The sequence below is a fragment of the Mustela nivalis genome (genome assembly GCF_964662115.1).
Source record: "Mustela nivalis genome assembly, chromosome: 1".
Classification (NCBI taxonomy): domain Eukaryota; kingdom Metazoa; phylum Chordata; class Mammalia; order Carnivora; family Mustelidae; genus Mustela; species Mustela nivalis.
This window is the reverse complement of record NC_139020.1, coordinates 39,906,798-39,922,356: the sequence shown is the minus strand read 5'-3', so window position 1 is coordinate 39,922,356 and position 15,559 is coordinate 39,906,798. Positions and strand designations below refer to the sequence as shown.

At 35.3% G+C, this 15,559-nt stretch overlaps 1 protein-coding gene across 3 annotated transcripts in view; it reads right to left on the bottom strand.

Moving 5' to 3' along the window:
* ZNF654 (zinc finger protein 654) overlaps positions 1-15,559 on the bottom strand; it is a 78,076-nt gene that overhangs the window by 3,548 nt on the left and 58,969 nt on the right. For all 3 annotated transcript variants that reach the window (XM_082743830.1, XM_082743831.1, XM_082743829.1), the window contains 3 exons: positions 13,988-14,190; positions 13,178-13,317; positions 3,720-3,861 (listed from right to left, as the gene is read on the bottom strand). In XM_082743830.1, coding sequence (XP_082599956.1) covers positions 3,720-3,861; positions 13,178-13,317; positions 13,988-14,190 — 485 coding nt within the window. The remainder of the gene's footprint in view (positions 1-3,719; positions 3,862-13,177; positions 13,318-13,987; positions 14,191-15,559) is intronic.

The window sequence follows — 15,559 nt, the reverse complement described above, 5'->3', positions numbered from 1 at the left end:
AACTATTATACTTTTATCCTTTTAAAATACAACTCTCTAGGACATCTGGGTGGCTCAGTCCATTAAGTGTCTGCCTTCAGCTCAGGTTACTCCTTTTGAAGGTCCTGGGAAGAGTCCCACATTGGTCTCCTTGCTCAGCAGGTAGCCTGCTTCTCCCTCTGCCAGCAGCTCCCCCTGCTTGTGCTCTCTCTCTCTCTCTGACAAATAAATACATAAAATCTTTTAAAAAAAATAAAATAAAATACAACTCTGAGGGATGCCTGGGTGGCTCAGTTGGTTAAGCAGCTGCCTTCGGCTCAGGTCATGATCCCAGGGTCCTGGAATCGAGTCCCACATCGGGCTCCTTGCTCAACAGGGAGCCTGCTTCTCCCTCTGCCTGTGCTCGCTCTCTCCCCCTCTCTCTGATAAATAAATAAAATCTTAAAAAAAAAATACAACTCTGAAATGAAAACTGAATAAACACTGTATTACAAATGTGCAATTTTTAATATTTAAGTAAAATCTTTCTTTTTAAACTTGAGAATAATCTGAAAGAGACAGCATTTTAGCTTCCAATTTATTTAATTTTCAAATTTGACAATTCTTACTAACCATTATACAAAATGCCTCATAACAGATCCAGCCCCATTTATTTTAGGTACCCATCTCATATTTTGAGGCAGAAGGCTGAATTAAATGTATTTAAACCATTTATCAATTTTAACTTTGTCAATGTTAAAAAGAACTATATTTTTTAAATAACTGCTTACAGAAACTTGTAAGTCTGCATTAAAAATATTACTTATTACGGGGCGCCTGGGTGGCTCAGTGGTTTGGGCTGCTGCCTTCGGCTCGGGTCATGATCTCAGGGTCCTGGGATCGAGCCCTGCATCGGGCTCCCTGCTCCGCAGGAAGCCTGCTTCTCTCTCTCTCTCTCTCTCTCTCTGCCTGCCTCTCTGCCTACTTGTGATCTCTGTCTGTCAAATAAATAAATAAAATCTTTAAAAATAAATAAATAAAAAATAAAAATATTACTTATTAAATATTATTATTTATCCACATAAGAGGAAAAACATGGCCCACATGAACAGGGCAATTACAATCTTTAAAAATCTAATAAAAATCAGAATAATGAACCTACTTGAAAATGATCTGAAAATTATTCAAGCTTTGAAACTTGTACTGATGACTCAAAGATAACTACACTTGAATTTATTGCCAACTCAAATGATAAATAGATTTGGAATGACATAAATACTTCTGTGAATAGAAAAAGACAATAATAGTATGACTTTTAAAAGTGTGTGTGTGAACTGCCTGCATTTGGTATAATATAGATGACAGGGAGGAACACTACCCTGCCACCAGCCTCATGTCTTCATCGTCCCTTACATGCTGTCTAACCCTACTTAATTACTTCAGTTCTATAAGCAGACCTTAATTTTGCACATCATAATCCCACTTTATCTAGCTAGTAAATTCCTATCTATTTCCTGTTCATTCTTTGAGAATCAGTTTTACTCTTGAAAGTTTTTCTCCCCATTCATTCTGGCCCCACAGAGTTAAACATACCCTAGTCTTTCCACTAAGAATATTATTTATAAAAAGCAAATACTTACTTATAAAAAGCACATACATAATTGTTTTGTAACTGTGTATACCCCTACCCCGACTTTGAATTCTTAAACCACAGGAATAGTATCTCATTTTTTTTATATTCTCCTATCATTAGCATAGAAGCTGGCTTATAGTGACCTCTGAATAAAGTATGCAAATGTAAATGGGATCAGATCTGTTATACTGACTTTGGCTTCCTCCTATAAATCCATCATTTCACCTTGGAATCCTCTTCTGAATTCAGATTTCTTATTTCTGATTATCTGTTACAATCAGATATTTCCATCTAGATTTTCCAGATATAGGGAATTCTGGTCTGCTTCAAAACAAAATTCCTTATCTTCTAAGTTCTATCTATATCTTCTGTCTTAACTCATGAATTATCATGTACCCAGTTGCCCAAGTCTAAAATTTTAAGATCACAAACAACAACAGACTACTTCCTTACCTGAAATCCTTCAACAATTCCAGTATATTTATAGAGTTAAGTTCTCATTTTCAGTGCAACATGCAAGCCCCTTAAGGATTTCTACCAACCACTCGCCACTCCACACCTTCCTCCAGTCTGAGTAGCCTCATCTCCCACACAGCTCCCCACATTAATGCCGATGGAGAGTTGTGAGAAAAACAAGTAATACAAAGAAGCAAAAATGCTCTGTAAACTACAAAATCCTCTACATGTTAGTATTACCCTTCTCTATCATTCAAAACCCAGCTTAAAGGATCTTCCTCTGTGAAGCCTTTTCAGATATGCCATCTGTAATGTCTCATTCTTCTGAACTCACACGTCATTGTTTGTGACTCTTTACGCAGTACTGGAGCACACAAATGATTTATTCCATGAGTAGAGATGTTTTTAGTATAGCTAAGTACATTTCAATATTTATTTCATCTTTGAATTTTTCCTCTTATATTCTCAGGTTGACTAGACATGAAAAAAAGAAAACTTTATGGTAACTATGAACTTCACCTATATTATGAACTTTTTATAACAATCTTACAACTTGTGGTGCAAATCAGAATCCTATGTAAAAATTACGTATGATACTTTTTTTTTTTTTTTTAAAGTTTTACAGGTGATTCTGGTGCACTTCAAATGTTGAAAAGGATTCTATAGCATACTTTTGTTTTCCCCTTTTTGAGGGGGATAGAGGTTAACTTTGACAATGCATTTGAATGACATACTACTATTTAATAATGAAGCTATGAATCCAGTTAGTAAATAGGAAATGTATAAAACTTTGAATACAATGCTGCTAACTTTATATCAGAGGGATATAATCACTACATGGTCATACACCTAATGAGTGACATGATAATGTGATAAATGCATAATTAGATTAAAAATTTTTAAATATATTATTTAATGGGTGCCTCTTATATATTTAAAAGTAACCCACACAGAGATTCAGCTAAATGGAGCTACCTAAAGTGTATGGTAGCTTTATCTTTCTCATCTTTGTATTCAAAGTTCTGTTAATATTTGAGGGGAAAAAGTTAAAAGATCTGCAGGATCCCATTTCATGTTTATGTAAGAATCTTATGTACAACTGTACCCACTTTTAAGTGAACCATGAAGAACTTACTTCAGGATTATTTTTAAAAACAGGTAATGGATTTCACAATTACTTTAAACAAATACTCTGAAAATGTGTCAGGTTTCAGAAATGCCTCAAAATTCACTGTTCCTTTTTATCTGAACACCAAACTTAAAACTATGAACTGTATTTTTCTGTGAAAGTGAGCAGGTATTACCTATGGTTATACAAAATTCATTTGCAAATAAGAGTTTGCAAACAGGACTTAGAATAGTTTTAAAAGTGATAAACTTATTTAAGAAAAGAGGGAACAGCTTCTTATGGAAGCAGCTGTTCCCATATTAAATTTTAAGTAACACCAAACTGGCAGTTTTTCTGTCTTTTTTTCAGTTATTTTTACTTATGTATACCCTTAGTACCATGTTGGAAGTTTGAGGTTGGGGGAAAGGAAAGACCTAATACATGGAGAATGTAGCCTTAAAATCCTCCTTCCCTTCAAATAAATTTTATCATAAAAGATTCAAGATTTGGTGAACCGTCATTTAAAATTCATTTAAAATTAAGGGATAAATATATACTATTTACCTCATCTTTAATGATTTTCATGAAAGGAAATATGACTCTCACATTAGTTGCTGTTCTTAAAAGCTGGTAGCATTGATCTACAAAAACTTGTTTTGAAGGATTAGACTTAAGCTGAAGTTTACTCCATATGAAAATCAACTCCCTGTAAATGAGAAAAAAAGAGAAATATCAAAAACACAGTTTATTCAAATATAGGTATTAGCGATCTTTTGCTAGTTCTATTAAGTACCCTGGCTGGAGTGTATACAAAGTGGGTGTAAATGGGTTAATCTCCAAGCTACTTCTGCTGCCTGGGTGGGACTAGAAGAATCTAGAAGAAAACAGAGATCAGAAACTGTAACACAGTAGTAAGGAATGAATCCTCCTCATATGCTGACAAACCTGCACCTCTAGTACATGATAAATTCTAATCCCTGTGTACCAATATTAATGATACTACTTTAAAAAAATAAACTTTGGTCTTTAATACCTACTTGTAAATTCAGAGATCAATTCTGTACACTTTCTGCAAAGAAATGTTCATTATTTTTCATTTTCAATTTGTGAAGATACCCAAAGTACTATAGGTTAAATTGTAAAATATTATAGGTTGGACTCTGAAATTTTATGTTTATAGTATTTCACAGATAGATTCTTTTCTAAAATATGGCCACTATGATATAGACAAGGCAGGAGTTTGGGACAAAGGAATTCGTAAGATATAACTGATATATTTAGATATCATACGCTAGTAAATTATAACTCTTTAAAATGTATCAAGTGACATAAAGCATCATATTCTAAAGAGTATTAAAATAACCGATGAATTTTTTTAAGTGATTTACTGAGTAGTATACTTTGAGCCCAACACATATAGCTATTAAATCTAAGTAAGGACAGCTTAACTACTATCATGAAGGTGCACATTGTCTACTTAGACAATACAGAAAGCACAAAAGTGAAAATGATAGCAAGCAATGTAGAAGACAAAACCAAAATTCTACTTCCATTTCCTTCTAGCAATGTGGGTGTTCTCGAGTTTCAGTCCACAACCCCACTTTTTTTGCATACATAAAATCTCACCAGTTTTCACACCTTGCTCTCAAATGTCTAGCTCTGGCTTCTCTCCCTATTTACATGCCTGGGTATTTCAATTTAAATTGCTTTGTATCACCAGAATCCACCAAGAACAAATAATACTCCCGCAAAACAGATTATCTTTTCCTAGGTCAGTCAATGACACGGAACCTTACTCAAACCTGTTTGGTTCTAATCTATTTATTTCCCACAGCCTATGTATTTCAATTATATTTTTGCCCACAACCATACCACGCTCTCTCAGTGCTACTACCTTAGCTTCTCTAATCTCACATATGGACTTCTGTAGGGGTTGATAAATGGACTTTCAAAAGATTTCATTCAGTGTATTCCATATGTCACGTACTATTAACAGCAACAAAAACAGGTTTTGGGGTCAGAAGGATACGATTTTAATCCTGTGCACTCTTCAAGGTTAATTAGTTAATGTGCTCTGTTTATTCTCATTTTGTTTATGGTAGTTTACTGTACTTGGAAAGTACCTCATTTCTAAGATGAGCTTATCTTTCAAAGTCCTGATCATGTAACTTCTTCAGGAATGCCTTCATGAATACCCCAAACTGAAGTGGTTAAGTACTTCAGAACAGATCTTATCTCTCTTATTGATCTCATACCTTTCTTATAGTTCCTCATTGCTATTTTGTAGGTCCTATTCCCCCAACTATTACTACATTGTAAAGCTCAGTAACACATTATATAGGGGAAGTAGTGGCAAGAACATAAGACTGGGAATAAAAAAGAGTTCTTAAGAGGACATTGTATACTAACCAGTGTGATACTACCCAGTTCTCAGTGAGCCACCTTTCTCTGGAAGTAGTCCTACTAAACAAGGTTGGAATTCCAGTAGCCATGTTTCCTATATGAACCTCCTCACCATCCTTAAGATACTAAGTCAGGGGTAGGAAACTGACCCCAGTTAGGCCAGAGTGCCTGGAATGTACTCAACTCTAAACTGTGAAGCCTTAGATTCCTTCTAATCTGCAACAGAAGAGCAGTCAGTCGGAGAGAAGAAAAATCAGTGTCCCTCGTAGCAGTTATATTTGGGGATCTACTATATCCCGGCCCCCCCTTTTTTGGTCATACCTCAGTATTTTTTCCATGCACTATACCTTTTCCCTAAACTAATTAGACACAGGATGCTCTCACTTGCAAACTGACTAGTATATATCCCAACTCCATTTTGTTACTACCTATGTGGCTTTTATCTCTTTTATCCACAGTTTTCTTATACATAAAAAGAACTGAGAGAGGTAAGTGAAAACACCTAGATAAAATGTCTAAATGTCTAGTATATATGTTTAATAAATCACTAATTTCCTATATTCTTTCCTAATTTTTATAGTCTTAGTAGTACCAGGCTGTGAGATTTATGCAATAAATATTTGGTAGTTAAGAAACTGGTAACATCAACAACAAAAAAAGTATTCCTAAATGCTAAGAGCATTTAGAGGGAGTCTCTTAAAGAACTGTATTAAGGGAAATTGTAGACATAGAATGAGATGATGGTGGACACTCTAAATAAGAGGTATTTTATGAGAAAAGGGAAGAGGTAGAAGGCAAGCACATTAACTGTTTAAGAAGACATACCATGGGTGCATGGGTGGCTCAGTGGGTTAAGCCTCTGCCTTCAGCTCAGGTCATGATCTCAGGGTCCCGGGATTGAGCCCCGCATTGGGCTCTCTGCTCAGCAGGGAGCCTGCTTCCCCCCACCCCTGCCTGCCTCTCTGCCTACTTGTGATCTCTGTCAAATAAATAAAATCTTAAAAAAAAAAAAAAAAAAAAAAGACATGCCATATCTCTGCAACAGATTTAAAGAGAAAAAATAAAAAAACGATAGTTGGAAGTTATGGGAGAGTATTCCATTGCATTCAATTTTGCACAGATGGATATTTAACATACTAGAAATGTATGTATTTATTCTCCAACTTGCTCCAAAAAATAAGTTGGAGACTCCTAACAGACATCTTTAGAATACAATATTATTAGTTTTCTTTTTTGAAAAGGGAGATGTTATTTCCCTTTGTTTCTGTTAATTCAGATGAAGCTTGGTGAATAAAATGTAATCTCAAGATCCTAGTAAATTTACCAGGAAAGGGCTACCAATATGGATTTTAGCTTTCTAGCAAGCAAAGCAGGTATCTCAGGATATGGTTATGAAGCTCCATTTTGACTGAATTTACAAAGGGTTCTCAGGTTTTACTTATACAGTGGATTCTGAAGGAAAATTAACATCCTGAAAACCAGTGATAGTCTTCTTTGTTTATAAGCAAACACTGTTTATGAAGCTTACATTTTCTTTTCAAACAGAGGGTCCTATAGAAAACACAGCACCTATATAGTGTTCAAACACATTTCCCAGGTAGCTAACTACTAATAAAATCATCGACAAGTTGCAGAGAATGCAGGGTATATCAGTATCTCCAGTCACTCTTAAAACATAGATGCTTTTATATATATATTGATCTGTGTGTAGTAAGTAGTATTTAATAGAAGAGGCTGTGAGTCAGGCTGTCTGGGTATGAATCCTGGCTTCATTATTTACTAGTTGTATGGCTTGGACATAATAGTATCTACTCCATAAGATTACTGGAATAAAGAAGGAATGCATATACAAAGTATAGACTATAGAAAGCACTCAGTATATATGAGTAGCTGCTGTTACTATAACTAGTAGTTGCTGTCAGCTGTGGTGAGAGAAATGGGGTTGGTAACTTGCTCCACTGGCTTCATATAGAGCAAAACTGAACTGTGGATCAGGTTCTGTCCACAGAGACGGGAGATGAGGTTAAGCTGGTTTGTAGGAAAGGCCAAAATGAAATAGACCACACAGACCTTATAGGCTGGAAAGAATCCTGCTCTTCAATTACGGTAAGAAATCAATTTTAAGAAGCATCAAAAAAGGACCCAAGCAATTCAGAAATATAGAGGAGAAGTAGAAGAAACAAGAGAGCTGGGAATCAGAACTCTGCCTACTCCGAAGGAAGGAAAAAGGAACAGGTAGGCAGCTGGGAGTTGCATACCCAGCTCTATTCTTAAAGAGTGCCAGAGGCAGGAAAGATAGGTACTCTTCTGTTTTTACAGAGTAAAATGGTTAGCCAAGAGAAGAAAACAGAGTATCTTCTTGGTCTTTCTGTTGGTTTTTATACTTGAGATTCCAATTTACTTATGAGTTTTTTAAAATGAAAAGGCTAAAGATATCCCATTTAAATAGCTTAATATAGCCAGAGTCAGAACATTCCGTTCCTCCTTTCCCCATAGGATAAGATCTACTATAATAGTCATGACTATATTCTGTTTCTAACTACATATCAAGAAATAATAATACTTTAGGGGTACCTGGGGTGGTTCAGTTGATTAAATGCCCTGACTCTTCATTTTGGCCCAGGTCATGATCTCAGGGTTGTGAGGCTGAACCGTGGGTTGGTGTGGGGCCTGTTTGAGATTCTCTTCCCGCTCCCTCTCCTACCTCCCCTTTTCTAATAGATAGGAAGGAAAGGAAGAGTAAGACTTCAAAAACTATTTCAAATTATATGTCCTACCGCTGTCTCCTGATCCCCTCTATCTGGAATTCTACTTTATATGGTAAACTTTTTAATACTAATTTGCATGATCAATTAAAAATATACTCCCCTAGAAGATAAGCCCACTAGTTTCTAGACTCCGTATTTCTGAGTCTGAAGATTTTAATCTATAAAGAATATTAAGTGAGTTTATCATTTAAATCCATCTTCAAGCTACTGTTTTAAATATTTAAGAATTTAGGTCCAAGATGGCGACGTAGGGAGACCCTGAACTCAGCTTCTCCAGGGACATACCAAATCTATACCCACTTACAGAGCAATTCCTCTTGAAGAACCAAGGAGTGACTTGACAACTTCTGCACAACAAAAGATAGGGAAACCACACAGAGAATAGCAAGAAAAATAGAGACATTTAACAAAGGGAACTACCACTCCCAACCCTGTGCACTGCAGTGGGGAGTAGTACTGAGGGTCTGTGAACAGATTCATTTACGTGCGTGCACACATACACACACACACACACACACACACAGAGCTGCAGTTTAAAAGGGTAAGTAGAATATAAGGGATCTATCCCTAGAACTCTGCCAAATGTCAGGAGATGGCTGGAACACTCTCTCTAGGTCAGTGGGGCTGTCAAGCACCACAGTTTACATTCCCCAAGCACCTTGACAGCATGGATAGGAACATGGTCCAGGCCCTCTACCACCTCTACCCACACCAGCCCCAACTGTCCCACTGGCAGCTCCATGTAGTGCCCACCAGGACACCTGTTGTCAGTGTTCACTATAGCTCCAGACTACCTGACAAGGTAACACAGACACAAAGCACCATGAAATACTCCAGCCCGTACCACTACAGCTCCAGACAACTTGCCAGGGCACCCTTGGAGCACAGCATCCCAGGGCACTGTAGAACCCGCTTTTGTTCCAGATGCCCCAGGAGGGCAACCCCCTACACAGAGTATCCCAGGACAACCCAGCTTGTACCGACTTTACCATCTACTGTCACCCTCAATACAGGAGAGCCCTGGGACTACCCTGCACCCACTTCAGCTTCAGCTGTTCTGCCAGTGTACCTTCTGTGCAGAGAACCCCAGTATCACCCCAGTCTATAGCCACTTCAGCTCCGCCCTTCCCACTAGCATGGCCCCAGTACACGGGGCCAGCCACAGCTCTAGCTAGCTAGTCAAAGACACCAGGCACACACAATCTATATAAGAGATGACCAGACACAAGATCATTCCTTCAAGTGTAGAAGCAGCTGTTCCACTTAATTCATAGAAACAAAAACAGAATGTCAAGTAAATGAGGAGACAGAGGAATATGCTCCAAATGAAAGAACAAGGGGGAAAAAAAAAAAAAAAAAACCTCAGAAAAAGAACTAAATGAAACAGATAAGTGATCCCGGCTGATAAAGAGTTCAAAGTAATGGTATAAATATGCTCACCAGAATGGAGAGAGGAGTGGATGAACTCAGTGAGAATTTCATCAAAAAAATAGAAAATATAAAAGAAGAACCAATCAGAAGAAATCAACAGATTAGTGAATGCAGAACAGAGCAGCAGTCTGGATAGAAAGCACCCAAGCTGAATAGCAAAAAGAAAAAAGAGTTTTGAAAAACAAGGATAAGGGATGTCTTAGATAAGACCCAGCAAACATTTACATTTTAGGAGTCCCAGAAGGAGGAGAGAAAGGGGCAGAGAACTTACATGAAGAAATAATAGCTGACAACATCCAGGTTCAGGAGGTACAGAGTTTGAAACAAGACGAACCCAAGGAGGTCCACACCACTACACATAATAATTAAAATGTCAAAGAGGAAGATAAAAACGTACAGTTCCTTACCCAGAACCATGCAATTAAAAGCTCTGAGAGTAGGCAAGACAACCTGCTTTAAATAACAAGCCCTCTGTGTGACTTTATGTTTACTAAAGTTTTTAAAGAGCTACTTGATACTAGAATGACAGATTTTAAATTCCTTAAGGTTGCTTAGTGCATGTACCTATTTATAATTGTGTAAATGGTGGGTTGAGGAGCAATGGATGGGGTCAAAGAGTGCTAACATATGACTACCAGTGCCCTGGTTGTCTGGGCACTAGTTATGAAAATGACTAATTTTCTTGAGGTAGAGAGTGTGGCTACCAGGAGAGTAGAGGAAAGATCTATAAACAAGCACTGGTAAATGAAATGTCTTGTTTATGGTGCTTGGTGACTGTGGTTCACTACCTAACTCTGTCTGTGAAGTAAACTTGTTATGGTGATAGTTTTCAAAAACTATTGTAAGAAATAAACTAGACTGAAGCATAAAATGCAAAATGTATTTAAATTTGACTGATTCCTGAAAGATAGAAATTGATGTTTTTAGGAGTATGGTATCCTTTTAAAGCCCAAATATCTCTTGACTCACTATTCTGGGTATTTTTTATCACTACCAATCACTCTCAAACCAATCTATAACTTTAACTTAACAAGCTGTAACCACCAGGTTAAACAATTTAAATAAACCAGCAGTTTATTTTATTTCTTAAATTTCTTATCTTCAATGACATTAGTACTGGAATTTCTCTCTTCAGAAAAATAAACTTTAGTATAGACAATATATAGTAAAGGCTTTGTACTCTATTAAAATTTTCTAATTAAAATTTACTAATATTAAGATTACCTATTAAAGAGAAGGTTAATGAAAAATATGTATTTCAGAATTTAAAATTCAAAAGTACTGATCAAAAAATGCCCATAGCTGGGATGCCTAGGTGACTGAGTAAGGTCAAACTCTTGATTTTGGCTCAGGTCATCTCAGATGAAAACTATAAAACTAGTAAGTGAAATCAAAGAACTAAATAAATGGATAGCTATTCCATGTTTCCCTGGATAGGAAACAGTGTTGTCATATCAGTTCCAACTTATCTACAGATTCAATGCAAACCCAATCAAAATCCCACGAGGTTATTTTGTGGGTATCAACAAACAGATTCTAAGGTTTATAATGAGGTAAAAAAAAAAAAAACCCAGAATAACCAGTAGAATATTGAAGAACAAAGTAGGAGGACTGATGATACCCACTTTTTTTTTAAAAAAAAAGCCAAAAATAATAAAGACAATGTTGTATTGGTGAACGAAAAGACTAATATATCAAGAGAACAGAACAGAGAGCCCAGAAACAGGCCCACATAAATACAGTCAACTGATCTTTGATAAATGAGCAAAGGCAATACAATGGAAGTTGACGACAGTCTCATCAACAAATGGTGCTGGAACTGGACATCTACATACAAAAAAAAAATGAATCTAGAAACACACTTTATACCTTTCACAAAGAGTAAGTCAAAATGGGTCACAGACCTAAAAATAAAATGCGAAACTATCAAACTCCTAGGAGATAATGTAAAAGAACACCTAGATGACCCTGGGTATGGTGATGCTTTTTTAAAACATCACAGTCATGATCCACTAAGGAAATAATTGATCTGCTAGACTTTGTTCAAAAATTAAAAAGAGAATTAAAAACAGACCACAGATTGGTAGAAAATGTTTGTAAAAGACATATCTGATAAAGGGCTACTATCCATAATAGAGAAAAAGACCTTTCAGAACTCAGCAAAAAGAAAACTTATTAATAATTTGATTTAAAATGGGCCAAAAAACTTAAAACCTCACCAAAGAAGATATATAGGTAATAAAAAACAAGCACATGAAAAGATGCTCCATATCATACATCATCAGGGAAATACAGATTAAAACAGGATGCCACTATACACCTATCAGAATGGCCAAATTGTGGAACACTGACAATTCTCATACATTGCTGGTGGGAACACAAAACAGTACAGCCACTTTGGAAGACAAGTTAGGCTTTTTCTTACAAAACTAAACCTGTTCTTATCACACATTTCAGTAATCATGCTCCTTGGTATTTACCCGAAGGATCTGAAAACTTATGTCCACACAAAAACCTACACAAGGATATTTATAGCTGCTTTATTTCTTTGTAGTTGCCAAAACTCGGAAGCAACCAATATGTCCTTCAGTAGCTGAATGTATGCATAAACTGTGGCACATCCACATAATGGAATATTATTCAGGGCTAAAAAGAAATGAGCTATCAAGCTATAAAAAGACATGGTGGAACCTTAAATGCATATTATTAAATAAAAAAAGCCAATCTGTAAAGGCTATATACTATATAATTCCAACTATATGATACTGGGGAAAAGGCAAAACAATGACAATAGTAAAAAGATCAGTGGTTTCCAGAGGTGAGGGAGGGGAAGGAAGGTAAGAAATGAATAGGTCGAGCACAGAGGATTTGGGGATAATGAAAATACTCTGTATATTAAAATGATGTATTTCATTAGACATTTATCCGAACCCATAGATTATCTATAAACTATGGACTTTGGGTGGTTATGATATACCACTGTAGGTTCATCCCTGATTTAAAAAATAAAATAAAATATTTTTCTGGTGAGTAACGGTTTTTGAGGAATGCTGATAATGGGGGAACTGCATGGATGGGGATGGGGATGTAATGAGAAATGTCAGTACTCCCCCCTCAATCTTGCTGTGAACCTAAAACAGTTCTAAAAAAAAAAAAAAAGTCCTAAAAAACTAACACTCCACATATAATTTAAAATACAATTCTTTCATTATAATACATACTTTAAACATTTACACTGTCAATTACTGGTACATGGTCATTGTCTTTTTTAGGTCTTACAACAAACTGTTGTTTCTCACACAATAAATTTTTAAAAAGTGACTTTACATTTTCACCTAACTTTTTGAAAGACAAAGTCAAGACTCAGCTAACCATTCTCCTTCTGTTCCCCATCTCAGCTTCCATATTGGGAACACTTACCAGATACAGTACATATCTCCATTCTGGAGTTGTGGAATAAGAAAGGATTCACAGAGTTGCAAGGCTAACATAGTCTTGCCTTCTTTTTCAGTGTTACAGATGATATCAATCCCACTTTTACAATCAGTTTTCAATAAATGCTATAAAAAGAAAAGAAAAAGCAGTTCATATCATTAAAAATATCTAAAAAGCTAATTGCATTAAATGTGTAGAGTTAATATTCAGGAAAAAAATTAAATTTCTGGTTTTCTTCTACAAAGACAATGATGAATTACACAGAAATATTTTCATAGTTTCATTATATAGAACCAACAATTTTATGACTATTTTATCTCATTTTTTAAATCTCATTAATGTCCACAGCTTATAGATAAATAAGTTCTATTATTAGGAAAAGATTAATTTTTTCATCTTTAAAAAATAAACAAAATACAGACAGGAGCATTTAATTTCTTAGTATTTAAAAGGCAAAATACTTCATAAAAATTATTTTTAAAAGTGCTGAAAAAAAAACAAGATTAACAAATTTTTATTAAAAATCCTCGATTTTTATTTAACCTCTTATCTATCACAAGAAGCTCACCATGAATAATAAGCACTGATGAATGTTTGGTTAATTGCATCATTTGTTAATATCAGATTATCTAATTCAACAGGAGCTTAAAGAATGGTGCCAATGAGAACACATCTAGATAACATAATCTTACAATCTCTGGTGTTACTGCAAAAGGAATTTAACAAGAAAGGGCTACTTTTCTTATTTTTGATAAGGTTAAAATAGTAATAGGCAAACATAATCTCAAACATTACCTCCCGGAATAGCTGATCTTCTACAGGTGACATAAACAGACATGTGAAGAGCGCTTGATGGAAGTACAAGTCTTTGCTGATTTCTGGGTGATTTATACAAGATTTAATAAGAGCCATTGCTTCAGGTATGCGTTCACAAGCAATTAGGTATCTGGCACGTAGTTCAAAGAACAGTGGATTTTCAGAACTTAAATATTTGTTCACTATATTAAAAAGAAAACAGAGACTTATTACTCTTAAGATTCTCAAGGTTGTCTGAAACTTTACCACTAACATGTGGTATCTAAGTAGTAAGTAGTTATTTAATTAAATAGCATATTCTTTAGTAGGAGTTTATTTGTGACAAGAATACTCAGTTATATAATTGGAAAAACAGAAATAAGAGGAACACCAAAACAGTGCTTAAGAACTATTAATTTCTTTTCAGTCTAAAAAGTGAAAAAAAAATTAAAAAGAAAATAAAATGAAATATTCTCTTTTCAGTTCACTAATATGTTAAAATATTTCAGATAATATCGGATCTGGAATTTCAAGTCTATTATGTACTTAATTTTTTTTTACTGCCTAATATTTTCACTACTGTAAGATTAAAAGGCTGACTCCTATCATTAAAACCACATTGATTTAGATTAATTACAGAGAAAAGTAATTTGAATTAATGAAAATGTAATATAATTTATTACTTTTTAACAAAAAATTAACTCGACAGTAGTGCCAAATAGAACTGCTTATTAATATATGCTCATGTGTCACTAAGAATAATTACTAATACTTTTTCTTTTACACAATTTAAAAATCTATAAACACCTTTTATCTATAATCTATAAACTAAGTTTATTTAGACCTAACAACAACCTATGACAGGTATCATATCATAGTACTTCTTTAACAGATCACAAAACTGAGTCTCAGAGAGGTCAAATGACTTGCCCAAGGACAAAGAATAAGGGGTAGAACAGGGATCCATATTTCAAATCCAAAGTATTTTTATTAGTCGTGATGTTTAATCAGTAGCTCCTAAAATGCCTATGAGTAATGTTTTATTTGGGCTTCAACATTTTCCTTGTAGTTCTGTTTACTGTATATGATATAAGCAGACAGTGATTTGTCTAATTAATGCAAAGATAAATTTCAGACTGGTCTTTACCCTAAAGTCACCAACTAGAGGAGAGTCATCCATATTTATCAGACTCTAGAGCAGCTTTTCCCAAAGTGAAGTATGTTAGTGGAAGTATGAAAGTATGTACATAAGGTATATACAAAGTATGGAAGTATGTACATAAGGACTAGAGAGAGACAGATGCCAAAAGCCCTTATACCAACCAACAACAGAAATGTTCCAGCTCTGTCAGAGAAACCTCAAAGCTACCCTAAAAGTCCAAACAATCTCTCCTCTGTTCTCACTCCTTTTGAAACTCTGTCTCGCTCCTGTCTGCTCTGGCCACATTTCCCAGTCTCCTCATAGTTTTCCTCAGTCTGTCACCCTTGCCTTTCCTATATGGACTCAATACTTTTCCTCAGTGGTCCAACTCTTTCTCTTCAGTTCCAACTTCTTCCCTCCTCAGTTTTTTA